The sequence below is a fragment of the Gymnoscopelus microlampas genome, assembly GCF_963454915.1.
Source record: "Gymnoscopelus microlampas genome assembly, chromosome: 7".
Taxonomy (NCBI): domain Eukaryota; kingdom Metazoa; phylum Chordata; class Actinopteri; order Myctophiformes; family Myctophidae; genus Gymnoscopelus; species Gymnoscopelus microlampas.
The window spans coordinates 8,081,681-8,100,291 of NC_139944.1; the positions used below are offsets into that span (position 1 = coordinate 8,081,681).

The following is an 18,611-nucleotide window of genomic DNA, read 5'->3' on the forward strand; positions in this document are numbered from 1 at the left end:
TGAAACCTCGAAGAGCTGATGGTTGTCCTTGACTTGTGCCATGTATGTTCACAGCCCTGATACATGACTGTCATATATTATGACATTCATGGATGAACTTCAACATAGTGTTTGCACTTTCTCCCTTTTTGGTCCGTACATCTACATAAACGTTCATATTTCAAATATAAAGTGCTTACCCCATGGCCACAAATGTTAAAATTATATAAGGGCCCTTAAATGTACCCGTATATTCCGTATTGTTCAATAAAAAGCATTTTAACCCGACTGGTGTCAATTTTCCCGTATTTTTTCCAAATGCATTCAACTACGTGACCCTACCGGTTGGGACGTGTACTGCACTCTGATACATTATAACTCTATAAGAAAATGACCACCAATCGGGTTAAAATGCTTTTTATTGAACAATATAGAATATACGGGTACCTTTGAGGACCCGTACATACTCATAACATCCATGGCCATGGCATAAGCACTTTACATTTTAAATTTAAACTTTCATGTAGATGTACGGGCTAAAATAAAAAAAAGTGCAAACACTATGTTGAAGTTCCTCCATGACGGTCATGACAGAAAACTAGTGTTTTCCATTGCTCTGTATTTTGGATGCATTTTCGTGATGTTCCCGACGAGGGCGCTGGCGGACACATTTATTTTTTTGGTCCGATGGTCATATGACAGCTGGCCGCAAAGCACACTTCCCCTCACAACAACAAGTCACACACAGCACGGATCAGACACAGCGTTGAGTGTGTGTGAGCATCAACATCACCACCATGCTGGCCCTCATCAACCGGCTCCTGGACTGGTTCAAGGCTCTGTTCTGGAAGGAGGAGATGGAGCTGACGCTGGTCGGCCTGCAGTACTCTGGGAAAACCACGTTTGTCAACGTGATCGCTGTGAGTTACTGTGATGCTAGCAGCACCACCGGTGCTAACGGCTAGCTGTGCTAATGCTACTTCCATCATTGTGTGTGTGTGATCATCGTCAGCCCTGTGCTACACAGAACACTATCAATTCTGCAATGTGTAAATATTCTGTTACAAGTACTGTAAAAGGTTCAAAATCTTACTTGAGTAAAAGTACAAAAGTATTGGCATCAAAATATACTTAAAGTACCAAAAGTAAAAGTACTAAAATGTTTGAGAATAGCAGATCTACAAGCTCACAAAGGCTATTTTCAAATAGCCTATGAATAAAATAGGGCTGAAGTGGTTAATGTATGTTTTATGATATTATGATTTATATCTGCAAAGTAACTGTAACTAAAGTTTTCAAATAATTGTAGTGGAGTAAAAATATATTTGCCTCTGAGATGTAGTGGAGTAAAAGTACTGAAAACTGTAAATACTCCAGTAAAGTAAAAATACCCAAAAAAATGTACTTATTGTTGATGTATCTTATTGTTATTATTGACTATCTTTTAATGCTAATGCTAGTCTGCCAACAGCAGGTCAGCCTACACACATTTGCCTGCTCATTGCTTATCGAGGTGGCCACCTGTTTTTGGCCACCATTTATGGTACAGCTCCACTAGTTAACTTATGGTTTAGTTTAAGCACCATTTATGTTACAGCCCCACTAGTTAACTTAGTTTAAACATCATTTATGTAACAGCCCCACTAGTTCACGTATGGTTTAGTTTAAACATCATTTATGTTGCAGCCCCACCAGTTAACTTATGGTTTAGTTTAAACACCATTTATGTTACACCCCCACTAGTTCACTTATGGTTTAGTTTAAACATCATTTATGTTACAGCTCCACTAGTTAACTTATGGTTTAGTTTAAACATCATTTATGTTACAGACCCACCAGTTAACTTATGGTTGAGTTTTAAAGCAACTACTACTACTTTCATACATATGGACTGGAGGAGGGCCATGATCTAACATTGTTAGTCTTACGTTGTTAGTTACTGAGCTGGGCTCTTGAGAACTGTTGTCCATTCCAATACAGAATTGATGTCACTTTCAGCAATCTTATGAATCTTATGCCAGAAATGATGCCTAAACCTAACCTCGAAACCCTGTCCACCTGGGCAAAACACAGGGAAAATAGACTCTCCCTTATACTAGGCACACCCTTTTTCCCTCTACACTAAATAGCCATTCTATAAGCATGTAGATCTGATCAGATTTTCACCAAATGTTTGCCTCACAATATGGACGCTAGGGTTCAGTTGATGGTTGGTATTAAGAGTAGACTTCACTGCCCTTAGGCTTTAGATAATTTAGCAGCCATTTGGGGCATGTTGACACTGGTGAAGTGACCAGACTTGTTTTCTGGTCTCCAATAGTTATGTTGTCCTGAAAGTCATTCACCAGAAGCCCACACATTTAGCATATCTGTGCTATCTATCTTCTCAGCTCCCTGTATGTGATGATCATACATTATTTCAGCTCATCAGTGTATGCTGAAAGCAAACGCTGTCCTATCATTCAACCTGAAGCATACATCTCTGGGTTGAGCACATTAATAGTTCAAGCCTATTTCAGTGTAGGTAAGCCTATTTCCAAGTGTGGTAAGTAACACTTGAGGTCACACTCACAGACTATGACACAGAGACAGAATCAGATGTTACAGTGACAGTACAGTAGCAGTGATGATGACTCCCTCTGTTGTCATCAGTGCCACATTGTTCATACTGGCATATCGAGCAAAGATTGACTCTCTCCTGAAACTTGGAATTCTTGGAATTCCACTGCACATGTTGGATTCCTGGAGGGCCCTGCCTAATGTTGTGAGATCACTCTACCAGCAAATACTGGTGTTTTCTAGTCCAATCAGAAAGTGTTATTATATTGTGAACATAGTAACATTCACTATTCTAAATCACACCAATAGAATATTCAACTATATCCACAAAGCACTGTAAAATACATATACAGCTATTAAAGCTATTATGGTTGTAGGATTCACAGTGCAGCACATTCCTTGTCTGTTGCAGTGGCGCGGGAAGGGGGGGGCTACGGGGGCTGCAGCCCCCCTGGTGATGTGATTTTTTTTTTTTTTTTTTTTTTATTACATTTAAATTTAATTAAAATAATTAAATAACGTAACCCTAACCCTAAAACCGAAATAAAGTAAAGGAAAAAAAGTGCCAAAACCCACCCAAACCCGCACATTTTTCGACCCGAACCCGCAAAAAAATCGCGCGCACGCATGCGTCAAGCGGATTCCCCCGACGCTCAGCCCCCCTGGCTATTAAGTACTTCCCACGCGCCTGGTCTGTTGTGTGTTTTGGCAAAACAAGGAAGTGAGTAGGCGTGTATGGTCTTCTTAACACACTGTGGTTGAGGCTGTAAAAAATACCCTGCTTTTGAATGCATTTCAATTTAGCAGCCACTTCTCTTGTGCAAATGCTTTTTTCTTTTTCCTATATTTTAATGTGATTTCTCAGTAGTAATCTGAGAAAACCCAGGTTCTTTGCTGGTGGGTCTATTTCCAAAAGCCAATCACCCGATGTTGACTGTACTATTAGCAATGTCTTGCCTGTTTGCAAGGCTACAGTTAATTGGATGGATGCATTGGATGAAAGCTGGCCTTATAATGTAGATCAGTGGTTCTCAACCAGTGGTCCGGGGACCACTAGTGGTCCTTGAGGGGGTCCCAGGTGGTCCCCAGCTAAATGCTGGAGAGTTGGTAACCAAATGGACCCTTATAGATCTTTAACCCTTGAGAGCGTAAAATGAAACCAAATGGACCCTTACGGGTCCATTTGGTTTCATTTTATGCTCTCAAGAGTTACTTAAATCATTGTTAAACATCTGCATTACTTAATTACAGAATTGTTACTTTGATCGATGTTTGCCTGTTATTATCTCTCCTACGGCACCACAGCAATTCAGCATGAAATTGTGGACAAAATCTTTTCCAAAGATAACAAAAATGTTGTTATCTTTGGAAAAGATTTTGTCCACAATTTCAGACTTAGAATATTTAATATTGTGAGTCTTGGGTCTGAGAGTCTAAATCTCATCAAACGGTGGTTCAGTGGCTCAAATGCCGAATACATAATGGACCTTGATATGAAAAGGGTTGAAAACCACTGTTATAGATCATGAAAAGCTAACTTAGTTCATCAAGGGATTGTCTCCTATCACCCAATCTGTCGTTGCTGTATTTGCAATGCGTGGAGGCTGTTACTGTAGGTGATTTCCTCAGTATTTCAAGCGGAAGTGATGGAAAGGGAATATTTACTGACGTAGGTTTTGGCCTATATATGTTTTGTGAGAGAGTGAAATGGTTGGAGTGGGGGTGGTTCTTCCTGTCACCTACCCAGTCATGAGACTGGTGCACTAACTTCCACTTAGCTTTGTCAGCTGACTAACAGGCAGGTCATGTGCTTTAAAAAGTGTATGCCAGCCAGACACGCCGTACTAGTCTGTTCATCCTGTTTGGGTTCATCACCATGGATAAGAGAAGGAACATGCTAAGGCTGCAATTATCCATTGTTTTCTTGGTGATTATTCTACCGATGACTTTTTCGATTAATCAAATAATCGAGAAAAAACATACATACGCGTATATACTGTGTGTGTGTATATAGTGTGTATATATATATATATATATATATATATATCACAACTAAATTGATTAGTCTGATTAATCACTTAAGCCCTATTTTGTACAACGGTGTCATGGAAAAATTGTGAAAATAGCCAATCTTGTTGATCTGCTATTTTTTATATTTTTGTTTTAAACTGCTCACAAAATGTAAGGAAACTTGAATTTGGGCCATTATATCTCCCCTTTACTAATACCAATCAGTAAAGTGTTATATCATTTTTATCGGTGACTACTGACTAGTCACCTTTACAACGAGGTACAGCTTGTAAACATCGGGCATTCATGGAATGAGCAACACAGGCAAACGTGTGGGTAGCGCCGAGCAAAAATGTGCCAAAATGGCCTGTTAGACTTTTCTGCTGACATTCAATGTCGTGACATTCATGACATTCAATGGGCTTCATGTGTGTGCCAGTCACAGGTGTGTGACTGCCTCACAGGTGAGTGACTGGCACCTGAACATGGGTTCTGCAACTTTGTTGAGTTTGTGTATGCTCCAAGCAGCAACACTGACCCCATGGAAAGATGCCATTTTGTCAGGATAAGGCCCGTGCAACAGGGCAAGTGAAGCTGGTGTTCCGTTAAGCAGAGTGACAGCATTATTTGGTGTTAGCCCTGGTACCATTTACACACTTAGGACTAAGTTCTGTGAGACTGAAGTCAACAAGGAAGACAACAACCCAGACCCCTTGCTTCACTGAGGAACCATAGATTTACAGGCAAGATTTGCACAACGGTACCAAAGACAGATGTTGCAGGGCCCATGCTCAGGTGTCACACACCTGCCTTCAAATGGTACCAGGGCTGACATCAAATAATGCGTAATCTGCGTAACGGAACACCAGCTTCACTTGCCCCATTGCACAGGCCTTATCCTGAAGGGACAAGGCATGGCATCTTTCTATGGGGACAGTGCTGCTGCTTGGAGCATACACAAACTCAACAAAGTTGCAGAACCCATGTTGCAGAACGCAAAGTTGCAGAACCCATCTCTCAGCAGGTGTGTGCTGGCAGGTCGCTCAAAACAAGAGCGATTACCAGCAAAAGCATATTGGGTGATTTTGGCACATTTTTGCTCGGCGCTACCCACACGTTTGCCTGTGTTGCTCATTCCATGAATGCCCGATGCTTACAAGTGTACCTCGTTGTAAAGGTGACTAATCACCGATACAAATTATATATAACACTTTACTGATTGGTATTAGTAAAGGGGAGATATAATGACCCAAATTCAAGTTTCCTTACATTTTGTGAGCAGTTTACATTTTTGGAAAAAATACATTTAAAAGTTTCCCCCCAAATTGATTATTTTATTAAGAAATTGAATAATTAAACTGATTCGTTAGATTCATTATTGCATCCTTAGGACATACTGTAAAAGCACTACGGACATCAAATGTAAAATGAAAGCTCCCAGGATTATTTTCTATACTATGAATTTGGGTGTCTGCATGTAATTGCTTGCGTTACAAGAATAGTCTTATTGAAATACTAGATTTTTTTTAACATTATTAAAAACATTTTAACCCATTAATCCGGGAGTGTGTGTGTGTGTGTGTGTGTGTGTGTACACACAGAGTTAGGATTTACAGGATGTGTAGAATTGGCCTCAGGTCTAAATGGCTTAAAACATTGATTGATTCAGTCATTAAGACAATTAGACTTCTAGATATTAGTGTTTCCCCACGTCACCATTCAATTCACTGAATTTATTATAGGAGGTAATTTGGCAATTGATTTAGTATCTTGTTAATAGATGCATCTTTCAGCCTTTTTTGTAATCATTCAGTAGTAGTACAGTATATATTGCCCAGCTCTTCCTCTGGGAACTCCAATGTACAGTATATTATCTGAATGGAACAGGAAAATATAAGTCTAATGCATTTTATTGCTACATTTAAGAACATATTTGATTCTTGCTGCATTGCATTATATACCTCAAATGTCTTGAAATGTGTACACAAACACACAAATCCCATGAAAGGACGGTTCTGCAAACAAAACACATACAACTGCATCAGAAAAGGTGCATTTCTAATGTATTTTTCTCTTTTATTTCAGTCTGGGCAGTTCAGTGAAGACATGATCCCCACAGTCGGCTTCAATATGAGGAAGGTCACTAAAGGAAACGTCACCATCAAGGTAGATATGTGGATATTTATCCACCTGTTACCTTCATGTCGTAAGTTCCAGTGAACCCCAGGGGTCCTTGAGGGGGTTCCGAGGGGTCCCCAGCTAAATGAGTTCACTTTTAACCCTATCCTATACTTAAAAATATTAAAGTATAAGACACGTTGATCAGCTGGGGAAGAGAAGTTGACAAGCTGGGGACAACTTGTAGATCTCCTACTTTTTTTTTCAGAATTTTGAGAAAAAAATGATTTTTAATCCGTTTTGTAGTCACATCACAAGTGTAAGGAAATGGGTGAAATCAGTTTTTGTGCAAGCTCCATCATGTGTTGTTTTCAGGGAGAGGAGGGGGGTAGAGAGGGAGAGCAAGGAGAAAAACATGAAAAATTTGAAATAAAACATGTCAAAAGAAAAATCTAAGATATCTACATTTATACACACAGCATAAAACAGCTGCAGTTATAGACATGAGGTTAGACATACTCTCCTGTGCAGAGGGCTGGACGTCTGCATGAGGAGGCGGTCCAATCTTCAGTTGAAAACAAAGTAAGGCGAGTAGAATTTAGTCCAGTTGAGTATATAACCAAAGATTGTTAATTTAGGAAGATACACCATCCCAATTGGAGCCACTAGAGGCGACATGGTACACAAATCCTACAAATGGTCTCCTAAGTGGGCGCCGGGCGTCTGACGGCAAATCTCGCGAACGTCTAATGTTTTCTCTGTGTACTGGTGCTAGATCCAGCGAGAGTGTGTTGCTGGGACAGAGAAATGTCGATGATAAAGTTGATTTTCTCCTGATTTGTCTCTCTGAAAAAAGCCATTTTAGTTTCAAAATGTTCGGAATATTGTGTGGCTTGTGACGATCTGGTCCAATATTTAGTTAAGTGACCATGGGGCTTAAGAATGGTTCAGAAGCTGTGTTCACGTTCACTCTCCCATTGAAATGAATAGACTCCAACCTGCTTCCGGTCTCCTAAAAAGGCGTCCGCCCACTTCACACAGATAAGGGAAGTAAACCGGAGATGGTGGGTCTTGCTATTTCCGTCTTGGGTGTAACTGACTCAACACCATACTGCTGTGGTTCCCAACCTGCGGGCCGGGGCCCACTGGTGGGCGTGATGATTTTGCAAAGTCTTAATGTTTTGCCAAATAATTGTCAACACACTTAACACACCCATCTGTGTTAATTCAATCCAGGAACGCATCTGTGTCATTTTTAGATTGATTTGGGCTATTCAAAAATAGCAGATCTACAAGCTCATAGCGTGGCACCGAGTGCCGCGCTATGAGCTTGTAGATCTGCTATTTTTGAAAAACAAATTGTGAAAATGTGTGCAAATCCTTTTTTTTAAATTTGTAATTTTTGATCCCACTATTTTGTAACCCTTATTTTTCACCCGGTGCCAATTTTCTAAGCGATCCTGGGCACTACACTCCCCTCACCAGCCTAGGGAGGCCAGGGCCGAGCTCATGCCTCCTTCAATGCATGAGAGCCAACTGACCTCCTTGTCACCTGACAGGGGGGAGTTTCCCTGGTTGGACGTAGCGCGTGGAAGGAACACGTTATTCCAACCAGTTCCCTTCTCCTCCATCAGGCGCCCCGGCTGTCATGGGGGAGGCGTTATAGTGACCAGGATTACTACATGTTTTTGTGAGGGTATTAACTACCCTGGGAGACACGGGGAGAACATGCAAACTCCACACAGAGTAGGCCCTTTCGCCAACCCCACCTAGGGTATGGGCGCTGATGATGCGGAGGAGAAGACACGCCCACAGCATCCCCGGCGGGAATCGAACCCAGGACCTTCTAGCTGTGAGGCGACAGCGCTACCAACTGCGCCACCATGCCCTCTTCTAGCAAATCTTTAAATATACATTTTTAACTAAAAACTTGGCTTCTGTATGAAATATTTTGAGATGGGGGGGGGGTAGGGGGGAAATACATATCATTTAGGGTGGTCCTTGACATGAAAAAAGTTTTGAGAACCACTGATATTATAGCAACATAAGTTATTTAAAAAAAAAAAACTGTTAGGATTTAGAAGACATTTGTAGAATCCACCAGAAGCAAAGATTTGATTTTAAAACGTTTTTTTTTTTAAACTCACACTTTATTCAAAGATTTGCGCACATTTTCACAATTTAACTCATTCACTGCCTGAATTATTTCTGGCCGCGTTTGCCCACTGCCAAGACTTTTCATTGAAAAAAAAAAGTACTCTGGAGCCGAGATACAGATTTTTTAAGTTTAAAGTTAACAAGGAAGTGGATGGGAGTCTAGATCTTCGAAAAATCATATATCTTTGGGTAAAAAAAAAAAAAAAAAAATGTTTTTTTTTAAAAAGGAAAAAAAAATCTTATGGCACAGAAGTTGTTCTAGGCAGGGAATGAGTTAAAATAAATAAATAGCAGATCTACAAGCTCATAACGCAGCACTCGGTGCCGCACTATGAGCTTGTAGATCTGCTATTTTTGAATAGCCAAAAGTATAAAATAATGTTTACAGCAAAACAATTAGAATGACACGGTACGTTCCCGGGTTGAATAGGTTAAGTGGTCAGATGGGTGGGCTGTGAACGCTTGTTTCAAGATTTTCAAGTGGGCCCCTAATCCAGAAAAGGTTGGGGACCACTATTATACTGCTTTATGGCTTGGACTAATCTATGGATCTGAACTATATTGGTATTCCAAATTGGTAATGTCACCACAAAGGCCATATTGCACCTGTTTATGTATTTTAGCTATTTTTAGTTCTTGACCCTGTTTTGCGTTAACAGGATATTGTGTTTCACTCGGCTGTGGTGCGTCATAGTTGTATTTGTCTGTATCATTTATGATTGTTTCATTGTTGTAACAGTGCACATGCTGCTCTCTTGGCCAGGTCACTCTTGGAAAAGGGATGTTAATCTCAATGAGACTTTTACCTGATTAAGTAAAGGATGTGATGATGTGATTTTTGAAACGGTAGCCTTCTGACATTGTGCTCTTAATTCATCAGATCTGGGATATAGGAGGGCAACCAAGATTCCGGAGCATGTGGGAACGCTACTGTCGAGGAGTTAATGCAATTGTGTGAGTATTTAATTTAGGCCTCATTGGATTTCTATAGGGATGTGATGTGATCTGAAAAATAAGCAGAACATTAACCACCTATGCACGATCTTAATACTTAATCATAGGGCTGCATGATTTTGGCCAAAATTATTATTTTGATCAATATTGAGATCATAATTATGAATCAAGATTATTTATTGAGTAGTAACACAAATATTTGTAATATTCATTTAATTGTGGAAAATGGAACATTTCATTAATTTATAATTATTTATAAAATAATTAACAACATTTTTGTCTATAATGACATGCTAAAACAGGGACTCCAGGTTGATTAAGCTGAACAAAATTGAACTGACCCTTGGAAGTGACTGTGACAGACTTTTAATTGTTGTAATGTTTCTCATTTTGTAGATACATGGTTGATGCAGCGGATCGAGAAAAGGTGGAGGCGTCAAGAAATGAGCTTCATAATTTATTAGAAAAACCTCAGTTGCAAGGAATTCCTGTAAGTAACCCCCATAAATAAGCTTCTTAATTCCTACTATTCATTGATTGTAGAAAGGAATATTTAATTGTGGGACGTAGCCATTCCTTGTAGCGTTTGCATTAGAAATCCTGGTGTCCTAGAGGTTAAAATTGTTCTGGACTTTCAGGTTTTGGTACTTGGTAATAAAAGAGATCTCCCAAGCGCTCTAGACGAGAAACAGCTCATCGAAAAAATGTGAGTATGAAATATTTGATGGTCTGTCTGCAAGACCTGTACTGTATTCTGTTGTGGACTTGGTATAGTAATTGGTTGTGCATTGTTTTAATGTTTTCCAGGCAACATTTTAATGTAAGACCTTTGACTTTGATATAGAAACATACATATACAGCAAAATGTCATACCATCCCTGGTGTAGATTAAAAAAAATCACTCTAGATCCTTGTTATATAATGGTTTATTTGCACACTGTATACAACCATACAACATTTAAAAGCTTCTGTTTCTATGCCATACTTTTAATGTGTACCCAAAACCATATGAAACAATATTCACCTTGTATTGGAAATGTTAATTGACTAGTAACCCATTTTCTCTTGTAGCATTTGTATATGTGTATCTTCATTTGCCAGTAAAACAAATAACACTCATGACAAAATGTTTAAAGCAAGCAAACATGTTGTTATTACTGCTTTTCACTCCTACAGTAATACTTTCATTTTCAAAATGAAGCAGCTCCCTCTGGTGGCAATTAGATGTATTTGCCGGCTGCTCTATTTGACCTGTTGGCATGCCACAAACATTGTCAGGGGAATAAGATTTCTGGTTGAGTCATATTAATAATAACAGTTAATTAATATTAATAATAATATAGTAATGACATTAATAATATTTACTTGTTCATTTACCCCTTTTACATACCTGTAAAGGAACCTGGCAGCTATTCAAGACAGGGAGATCTGCTGCTATTCTATTTCCTGCAAAGAGAAAGACAACATAGGTGAGTTGGTGGTGTGATTGGCCAAGGAGTGGAAACATAAAAGACTCAAAAGCCTCATTTACACTTAGTGGAGCGGGTTTCCCCACCAAAAGTAGCAGATCTCCAAGCTCACAATGTGTTACAGTGGCTATTCTATGTGTGCAAGACATGCACACAACTAAGTATGAATCAATCATAAAATATGTGGTTATAAATCCGTTTTTTTTATGTCAGAGCCCTCTGAAATCAGTTAATTTATGAACGGTCAGATTAGATACTCATTAACTAACGTTGCCATTATATGTCTTCCTCCACCGTTGTTGTCTATTGTGTTGTATTGTGTGAAAATAACAGATCTACAAGCTTTCATCACATTCCAATGCAGCGTGAGCTTGTTGCTTGCTAGATAGGCTATTTTTATTACATTTCTTTGATTTGAAATCACATTTGAATCTATCAAATCTGATTTGCAAAAAACGACAAAAAACAGTCTGATTCTAAATTGGATAGGCCAAAAATCTGATATGCGCTGGCAGTCTGAACATAGCCTAACTCGGTGGTTCTCAAGTGGGGTCCAGGGACCCTCAGGGTTCCTTGAGAGAGTTCCAAATGGACCCTTTCAGCTCTGTAACTCTGAGAGTGTACAAATCACCCTCAGAGTTATGGGGGTCCCTTGAAATAAAACGTTTGAGAACCACTGAATTAACTCAAAGAATATGAATGGTGTGTTGTATCACTTCAATTATAATAATGAGTGTGACATACCGGTACGTTGCTTGTAGGCTTTGATGCGGGGCATGATAATCATCTTACAGACCACAGTCACTACCAGCAGTGTGATGAATCCAAAAATAAGAAGCACCAAAGCTGCAATAAAGAAATAACAGTCAAAATGAGTTATTAACCATTTTAATGGTTTATTTTTTAAATCATATACAATTCACTGACCAGAGTCCACCAGGGGTCTATACTAGGCCCCCTCATTTTTTCCATCTACACCAAATCTCTTCTCCAAAATAGCTGATCTACGCACTCGCATCGTGTTGCTATGTGACATGTTGTGAGCTTTTAGATTTGCTATTTTTGTCAAATGTTTGCCCCAGAATCGGGACGATAGTGTTCAAGGTTTTATCATAAGACCTAGAAGAAACGTTTGGAACACATAAAGTAATAGGTGAAAAGAAGCTCAGAACATTTACCATTGTCGGGCAGGTGGAGGGTCCCAGCAGGCTTCCCTAGGGGTGTAACAGTGGTCTTATGCTTAGGCAAATCTGGAGTGTGGGTCTGGGGCGCGCTGCGGGGGGTATAATGTCTTGAGGTGGGCTGTGGTGTAATGACTTGAGGTTGTTCACCCTCATCATTACATATGGCATCGGCTGTCTTGTTTCCAGTAAACTTAACACCACTTCTGTTACATCTAGGCCAAAGGAAAATAAGTAAAAAGCTGTTAACAGGATAACATGTCCCTGAAAATCCAATGTGTAGTGTACTGTATATTTCTAATTATTAGGGAATATACGGTGTACAGAGCAAACACAGCAATATATGCGACATACTCTCTCCATTTCACACAGTATGTGTTGTCGTCTTTGGAGAAATATCCATCTTCACATTCGAGGCATTCAGGTATCCCTCCTAGGGAAAAGAAAAATGTATACAAAATAATACATGTAGCATACAGCTGGGAAATGCTGCCTTCTGCATGTGTGCACCTTAGAGATAGAGAGATGAAGCAGGGACCCCATACTGTATATTATTTTTTAAAATTTCTTCCATTCTGTCATACAGAAACGTGAATGGCGCGTGCATTGTGGCTTTGCATAGAACTTTTAAATTCTGTTCAGCTCACAACCCACACATCGTCATTGAAATTGTCAGCCAGCTCTGTGCAGTTTTGGATAAGTAAAAACAGACGCATAACTTAAACTTGCGTAACAACACTGTTCTGTGTGAAATCCATCGAACCTCAGAATGGTGAAGTAGAGCAGTGTGTTCTTCACAGCTTTCATGACATCTGACAATTCAGCACTAATAATTAAAACGAGTGACTCCCTAGTCCCTGTGTAGGATGCGGTTTAACCTGTGACCTGTGTAGCATGCAGTTTAACCTGTAACCTGTGTAGCATGCAGTTCAACCTGTGACCTGTGTAGCAGGCAGTTTAACCTGTAACCTGTGTAGCAGGCAGTTTAACCTGTAACCTGTGTAGCAGGCAGTTTAACCTGTAACTGTGTTGCATGCAGTGCCTCCATCAGGTGCACACATAGGAGCCAACCAGTGCTCAAGTACCTGCCCATTTGCTTTCATAGGATAAATTGCCCTTCTCTTATTTAAATATCGGTCTTGCTGAACCACAGTTGCTCTCCACCCTGCTCTGATTTAGTTGAGCATGGCAGTCTCCATGTTTCTTGTTAATACCAGAGTATAAAAGGCACGAAAATACCTAAATAAGTTGTCATCACTCGCTATGCAACACTTTTAAAAACACGCTGCAGAAGAAGGAAATGTAAACATTCTCAGACATAATGTGGGTGTGAAGTGTGGTTTACATTATAGGACATTATGCAAGTAACACTCAAAAGTGGGAACTTGCTACAGGTTAAACTGTCAAAATGATTAGGGCTTATCTATGCCTCATTCTCACGATGTCTCCGTCTCTCTGTAGACTCAGGCGCTCTTCGAGCACCTGGTAAAAAGAACCCCTGGTCTAGACAGCTTGAAACTGGATTAATGTGTTCCCTTTGAAACTTAGATTATTAGTAGATTCAATGCTGGAAGAAGCCATATGCACCTGCCGTGGCGTATGAAATGGTCTTAACAAATGTATTTTAATAAATGTAGATTTATTTAAAACAATTTTTAAAACTATTTATATAGTGTATATTCGTTCTGTTTTAAGAATTGTGTGTATTTCTGTGTGTAGGTCATGGCTGTAAAATCCTATTGCTGTAAATGTTCCTTCTGTAAGGGCACCATTGAAAAGAGACCTTGGTCTCAGTGGAAGTAGTTGATTAATTAAGTCACCTTTATTTTCCTGAAATAACAATATTTCCCTGAAATAAAGGTTTCAGTCAATAGAAAGAAAAGAAAAACATCATATTGAAATATTTTGCAGGGTGTGGTCCATCTCTGTACCTGTTCTTTTCAGTCCAGAGCCAGGGTCACATTTGCAGACAGTAGAATCAGGGAACCTGGGATTGTATCCTGAACGACACCGGCATTTTGTATCTTCTGTTAGCGAGCAGTGTGATGCAACTTCACTCCCTGAGTAGAGAAACAAAACATACATCTACGTGTTAAATATGAACTATATGTTGGGTAGAATAGCAAAACATTATGATATAAATACACTAATACAATATTTGTGAAACTGAAATTATAAATGAAATGGTCATTTAGTCCTTTCTTAGTTCATACATACATAGCTAGAAGTACCATTTCAGGTTCACTTCAGAAAGAGAACTATTTATTAGAATCACATGAGTCTGTATTAGTACCACGTTTGAGGCTAACATTATTCTACTGTAATTCATAATATTAATTTAATGTCAAGTAATAGTTCTATTGAGCTCAACAATGTTTGATGCTATAAAACCTACCCATTTGGCACTTTGTGCAACGTTTGCATTGTTGAGATTCATTGTCTCCAGGATGGAACTGGTGTTTAGGACACTCTTCACATCCTTCTTCTTTTACCCTCTTACCTTGAATTCAGAGTCAATGGAAACATGTTACTTTTATGATCTTATCTTTATGTCTCATACGGAAGGCATCAATGTTAGAAGAGCAAGAATTTTAACCACATGAACCCTAGCATCAATATTCTGGGCATGTTATCATAATAGGCGAATATTTAGCAAACATAAAACACGTTTTAACAATATACGATATGTGATAAATAAACGCATTCTTTACCTGGAGGGCATTTCACAGCTTTCAAAACCTCTATAAGTTGAGAAAAAAAGAAAATGCACATGAGGGTCCAGGGCACACCACGTTTGAACAGAAACATAGTGTGATTTGTATGAAGTTTGAAGTGAAAATGAGAGAACTTATCAAGAAACCAAAGTGGAAAAAAAAGTGCTCACACTACCCGTAAACAACTGCACTGGCATCCTCTTAAGTTCTGGGAAGCCGGAATACAAACTCCTCCTTCTCATCTACAAATGCCAAAATGACCGCGCTCCACAGTACCTCTCAAGCCTACTCCATAAACCGACTCTGTCACAGGCCCTGCGATCCACAGACTTAGACCTCCTCTCTGTCCCCAAGGCAAACAAGCGAACCTTTGGGGACAGAGCCTTCAGGGTAGCAGCCCCCACCCTGTGGAACTCTCTCCGCCATGCTCCAACTCTGGACTCTTTTAAAGCTGCCTTGAAAAGACACTATTCTCTCAGGCTTATGGCATATAGTTGTTTGTTTGTTTGTCTGTTAGTTGTTCATTGTTTTTGATGTAAAGTGTCCTTGGGTTTATGAAAGGTGCTATATAAATTCAAGCTATTATTATTATTGTTAAGTGTGAAGAGAAAAATGGGTGACGTGTTAATTCAATAGTATGTGACGCACTGTAGCCTGGAACCCAGACGGAGGCGCTTGTTCCGCATTTGGATTTTTTCACTTCTCCTTTCCGTCTGGTGGCCTGGAGCCTTCCAATGTAAAGGCCTGTGGGCAGGGCGGGACAGAGTCTTCCAATCTAAAATTTGATTCACTTCTCTTTCGACTGACGTTTGGAAATCAGGCTAAAATAGGATGAAGTGAAGAAAAAGAAAAACTCGAGCACGAGCGCCTCTGTCTGGATTCTAGGCCAAGTCATATGCGCTAACCGGGTCCATTTGGCTCAATTGTTACACTTTCAAAGTTCTGGGGTTCGTGGAAATGAAAACGTTTGAGAACCACTGGCCTAACTCTGCACACCTTCCTCTTTCATTCCAGATATCACACTTCAGTGGCTCATCCAGCACTCGAAATCACGGAGAAGCTGAAAGAGCGAGAGGTGTTCCTCAGCTGCATCTGCCATGTTACCTTCATGTCACACCCTCTTCACTCTGTGATGATGTACAGTTGTCTCTCCAGCTCACACACTGCACCGTTCTGCTCATGTCGCCCCCTTTCTATCATCTCACACCGTAACCCAAACAATGCACTACTAAAACACGTCACACCTGAAACCAAATTTAGGGAGTCACAGAATCGGCATTATACCTCTTGTTAAAGCCTCTGCTCCAGCCCTGTGGAGGAAGACTTGAATATTTAATGTACCTTTTTACCACGCCGGCATTACCCAATTGATAAGGCAACCCCAGCAGATTGTAATACTAGTGTCCAACGTCACTCAAAGGATGGATGGCTTAGTCAAACTGGCCTCTTTAGGTCACACGAAATGTTCTTCACACATGCCAGTGGAAAGTTGAAGTGGACATGTTGTTGTTCCCTGTTTTGGACTTGTCCTTCTGTGAGATTGTATCCGTTTGATGATGGCTGTCAACCTTTTGCCAAATCAAAGCGTTTCTCCTAAGGACATTTCTGTTATTTTAGAAAGGACAGCAATGAAATTGTCATGAATTAAGCGGGTATATACACAAATCAAGTTGGTGAACTTTTTACTGATGGGAGATGTGCTTGAATGAAGATAATGATTCTATTTAAAGTTTGAATGTACAGAAGGATAAAGCTGTAGTGGGTCAGTGTGCTGGAATGCTGTGGTTTTGTGCTGGCCCTGAGCTGAGAGCGTGGCAGGATTCAAAGTGCCTTGTGCAATATCTCTCACCTCAGAAGCAAAGCAGCATGTAAGGTGTGCCTACCGGAGCAAAGCACTCAAATATATTCAAGAAATAAAATGGCATGCTTTTTAATTTAGACAGTGTACTGTTCTTTGTAATCGGTGGTCTAGTGGAGGCTATATGAACGTATACGCTTCATATACCCACACGACATTGTGTATGCTCACTTCTAGTGTGTGCAGCAGTTTTTTGTATTGTCACAAATATACACTTCAGTACATTCTGAATACTTCAAACTGTTTGAGTGCTCATTTGTCGCACTATCGATACCATTCACACGTTCTCCTAAGACTTCTTTTCTGCCTTGTGGAAAAGGCTCTGCTCTGCAGTGACACAGGCTGCCATACACACACTTTTGAGTCAAATGATTGTGCTTCCTCTTTCTATCTCCCTAGTGTGATATGGCTTCACATTTGTTCAGAACAGCCAGCATTTCCAAAAAAGTAAAGGCAGCAAGGATACCAATAAGCACATATCATGCAAGCAACACAGAGCAGAATGTTAACATACCACATTTAGCAGATTTGTTGCAGAGCACATTCAATTTGTGGCTAATGCAATTGTATGATTTTTTTAAATGTTTTATCTTGCATTAAAAACAGCCAATAAAGTAATGTTTACATGACCAATGGCTAAAACCGATTCTGCTTAAATATGTTTATACATTTAAAAACTGAAATTCTGCACAATGAGGACTTTTACTTCTGGTACTTTAAGTATATTTTGATTACCAGACTTTTACTTGTAACAGAGTATTTCTACACTGCAGTATTGATACTGAACATTTAGTATTTGTTCCACCACTGCATACATATATATATAATATATACATATATGAATAATATATAATATATATATATGCATATTATACATATATATTGTATATATGCTGAATGCTGTACATATACTGTGCATATAAGCGTATTATATGTAATTCCTTGACATAAAAATGTTTGAGAACCACTGGCACTGCCGAAAAAGAACAGATCTACAAGCAACACCAGTACTACCAGGGAGTATCAAGCCACACACATAGCTCATGCTGGTGGCTGGATCCTATTGGAGCTCCACACTAAACGGCAGGCATGCCACGATACCCAAGTCACCACGTGAGTGACAGGCCGCCTGGCCAATCGCCGTAGACCTCACACCTGTTTCACGTACATCATGTGGAACCGAGGAGCCAATCACACTACAAAGTCCGATAGAGTGGGAGGAGGGATAGCGTTGCCATGTCCGCTTATTATAAGCGACTTTGGGCATACTTTTCTGTGAAGTTGCTTGTAAATATTGGTAGAGTGTAGTTGCTTAATTTGGGCTTGCTTCACAATTTTTTCATTATTTGAACCAGTGGTTCTCAAATATTTTCATGTCATGGACCCCCAAATTAATGTGCATGTGTGTCCCTATAAACCCTATCTGAAAAAGACAAAATAATATTCCAAATATTCCACATTTCATTTCAATGCCTAGTACAGTGGTTGCTTCCCAAACATTTTAGCTCAAGACCCTAAAGACCCAAACTAGTGAATGACCCTAAAGTCCCAAACTAGTGAAAATAGCAGATCCACAAGCTCACAATGCGGAACTTGTGGATCTGCTATTTTC

At 39.7% G+C, this 18,611-nt stretch overlaps 2 protein-coding genes across 2 annotated transcripts; one reads left to right on the forward strand and one right to left on the reverse strand.

Moving 5' to 3' along the window:
- The first annotated feature begins 713 nt into the window (after nt 1–713).
- On the forward strand, nt 714–17,079 carry arl8ba (ADP-ribosylation factor-like 8Ba). Its single transcript, XM_084062595.1, has 7 exons — nt 714–899; nt 6,634–6,714; nt 9,704–9,777; nt 10,174–10,267; nt 10,416–10,483; nt 11,176–11,246; nt 16,156–17,079. The coding sequence occupies exons 1-7, from the start codon at nt 777–779 to the stop codon at nt 16,203–16,205; spliced, it is 561 nt and encodes a 186-aa protein (XP_083918721.1). The 5' UTR covers nt 714–776; the 3' UTR covers nt 16,206–17,079.
- Nucleotides 10,551–15,305, reverse strand: LOC311049125 (uncharacterized protein). Its single transcript, XM_084062594.1, has 8 exons — nt 15,139–15,305; nt 14,823–14,927; nt 14,359–14,487; nt 12,782–12,860; nt 12,425–12,642; nt 11,991–12,092; nt 11,168–11,223; nt 10,551–11,028 (listed from the first exon to the last, which is right to left on the reverse strand). The coding sequence occupies exons 1-8, from the start codon at nt 15,233–15,235 to the stop codon at nt 11,020–11,022; spliced, it is 795 nt and encodes a 264-aa protein (XP_083918720.1). The 5' UTR covers nt 15,236–15,305; the 3' UTR covers nt 10,551–11,019.
- Nucleotides 17,080–18,611: the final 1,532 nt, after the last annotated feature.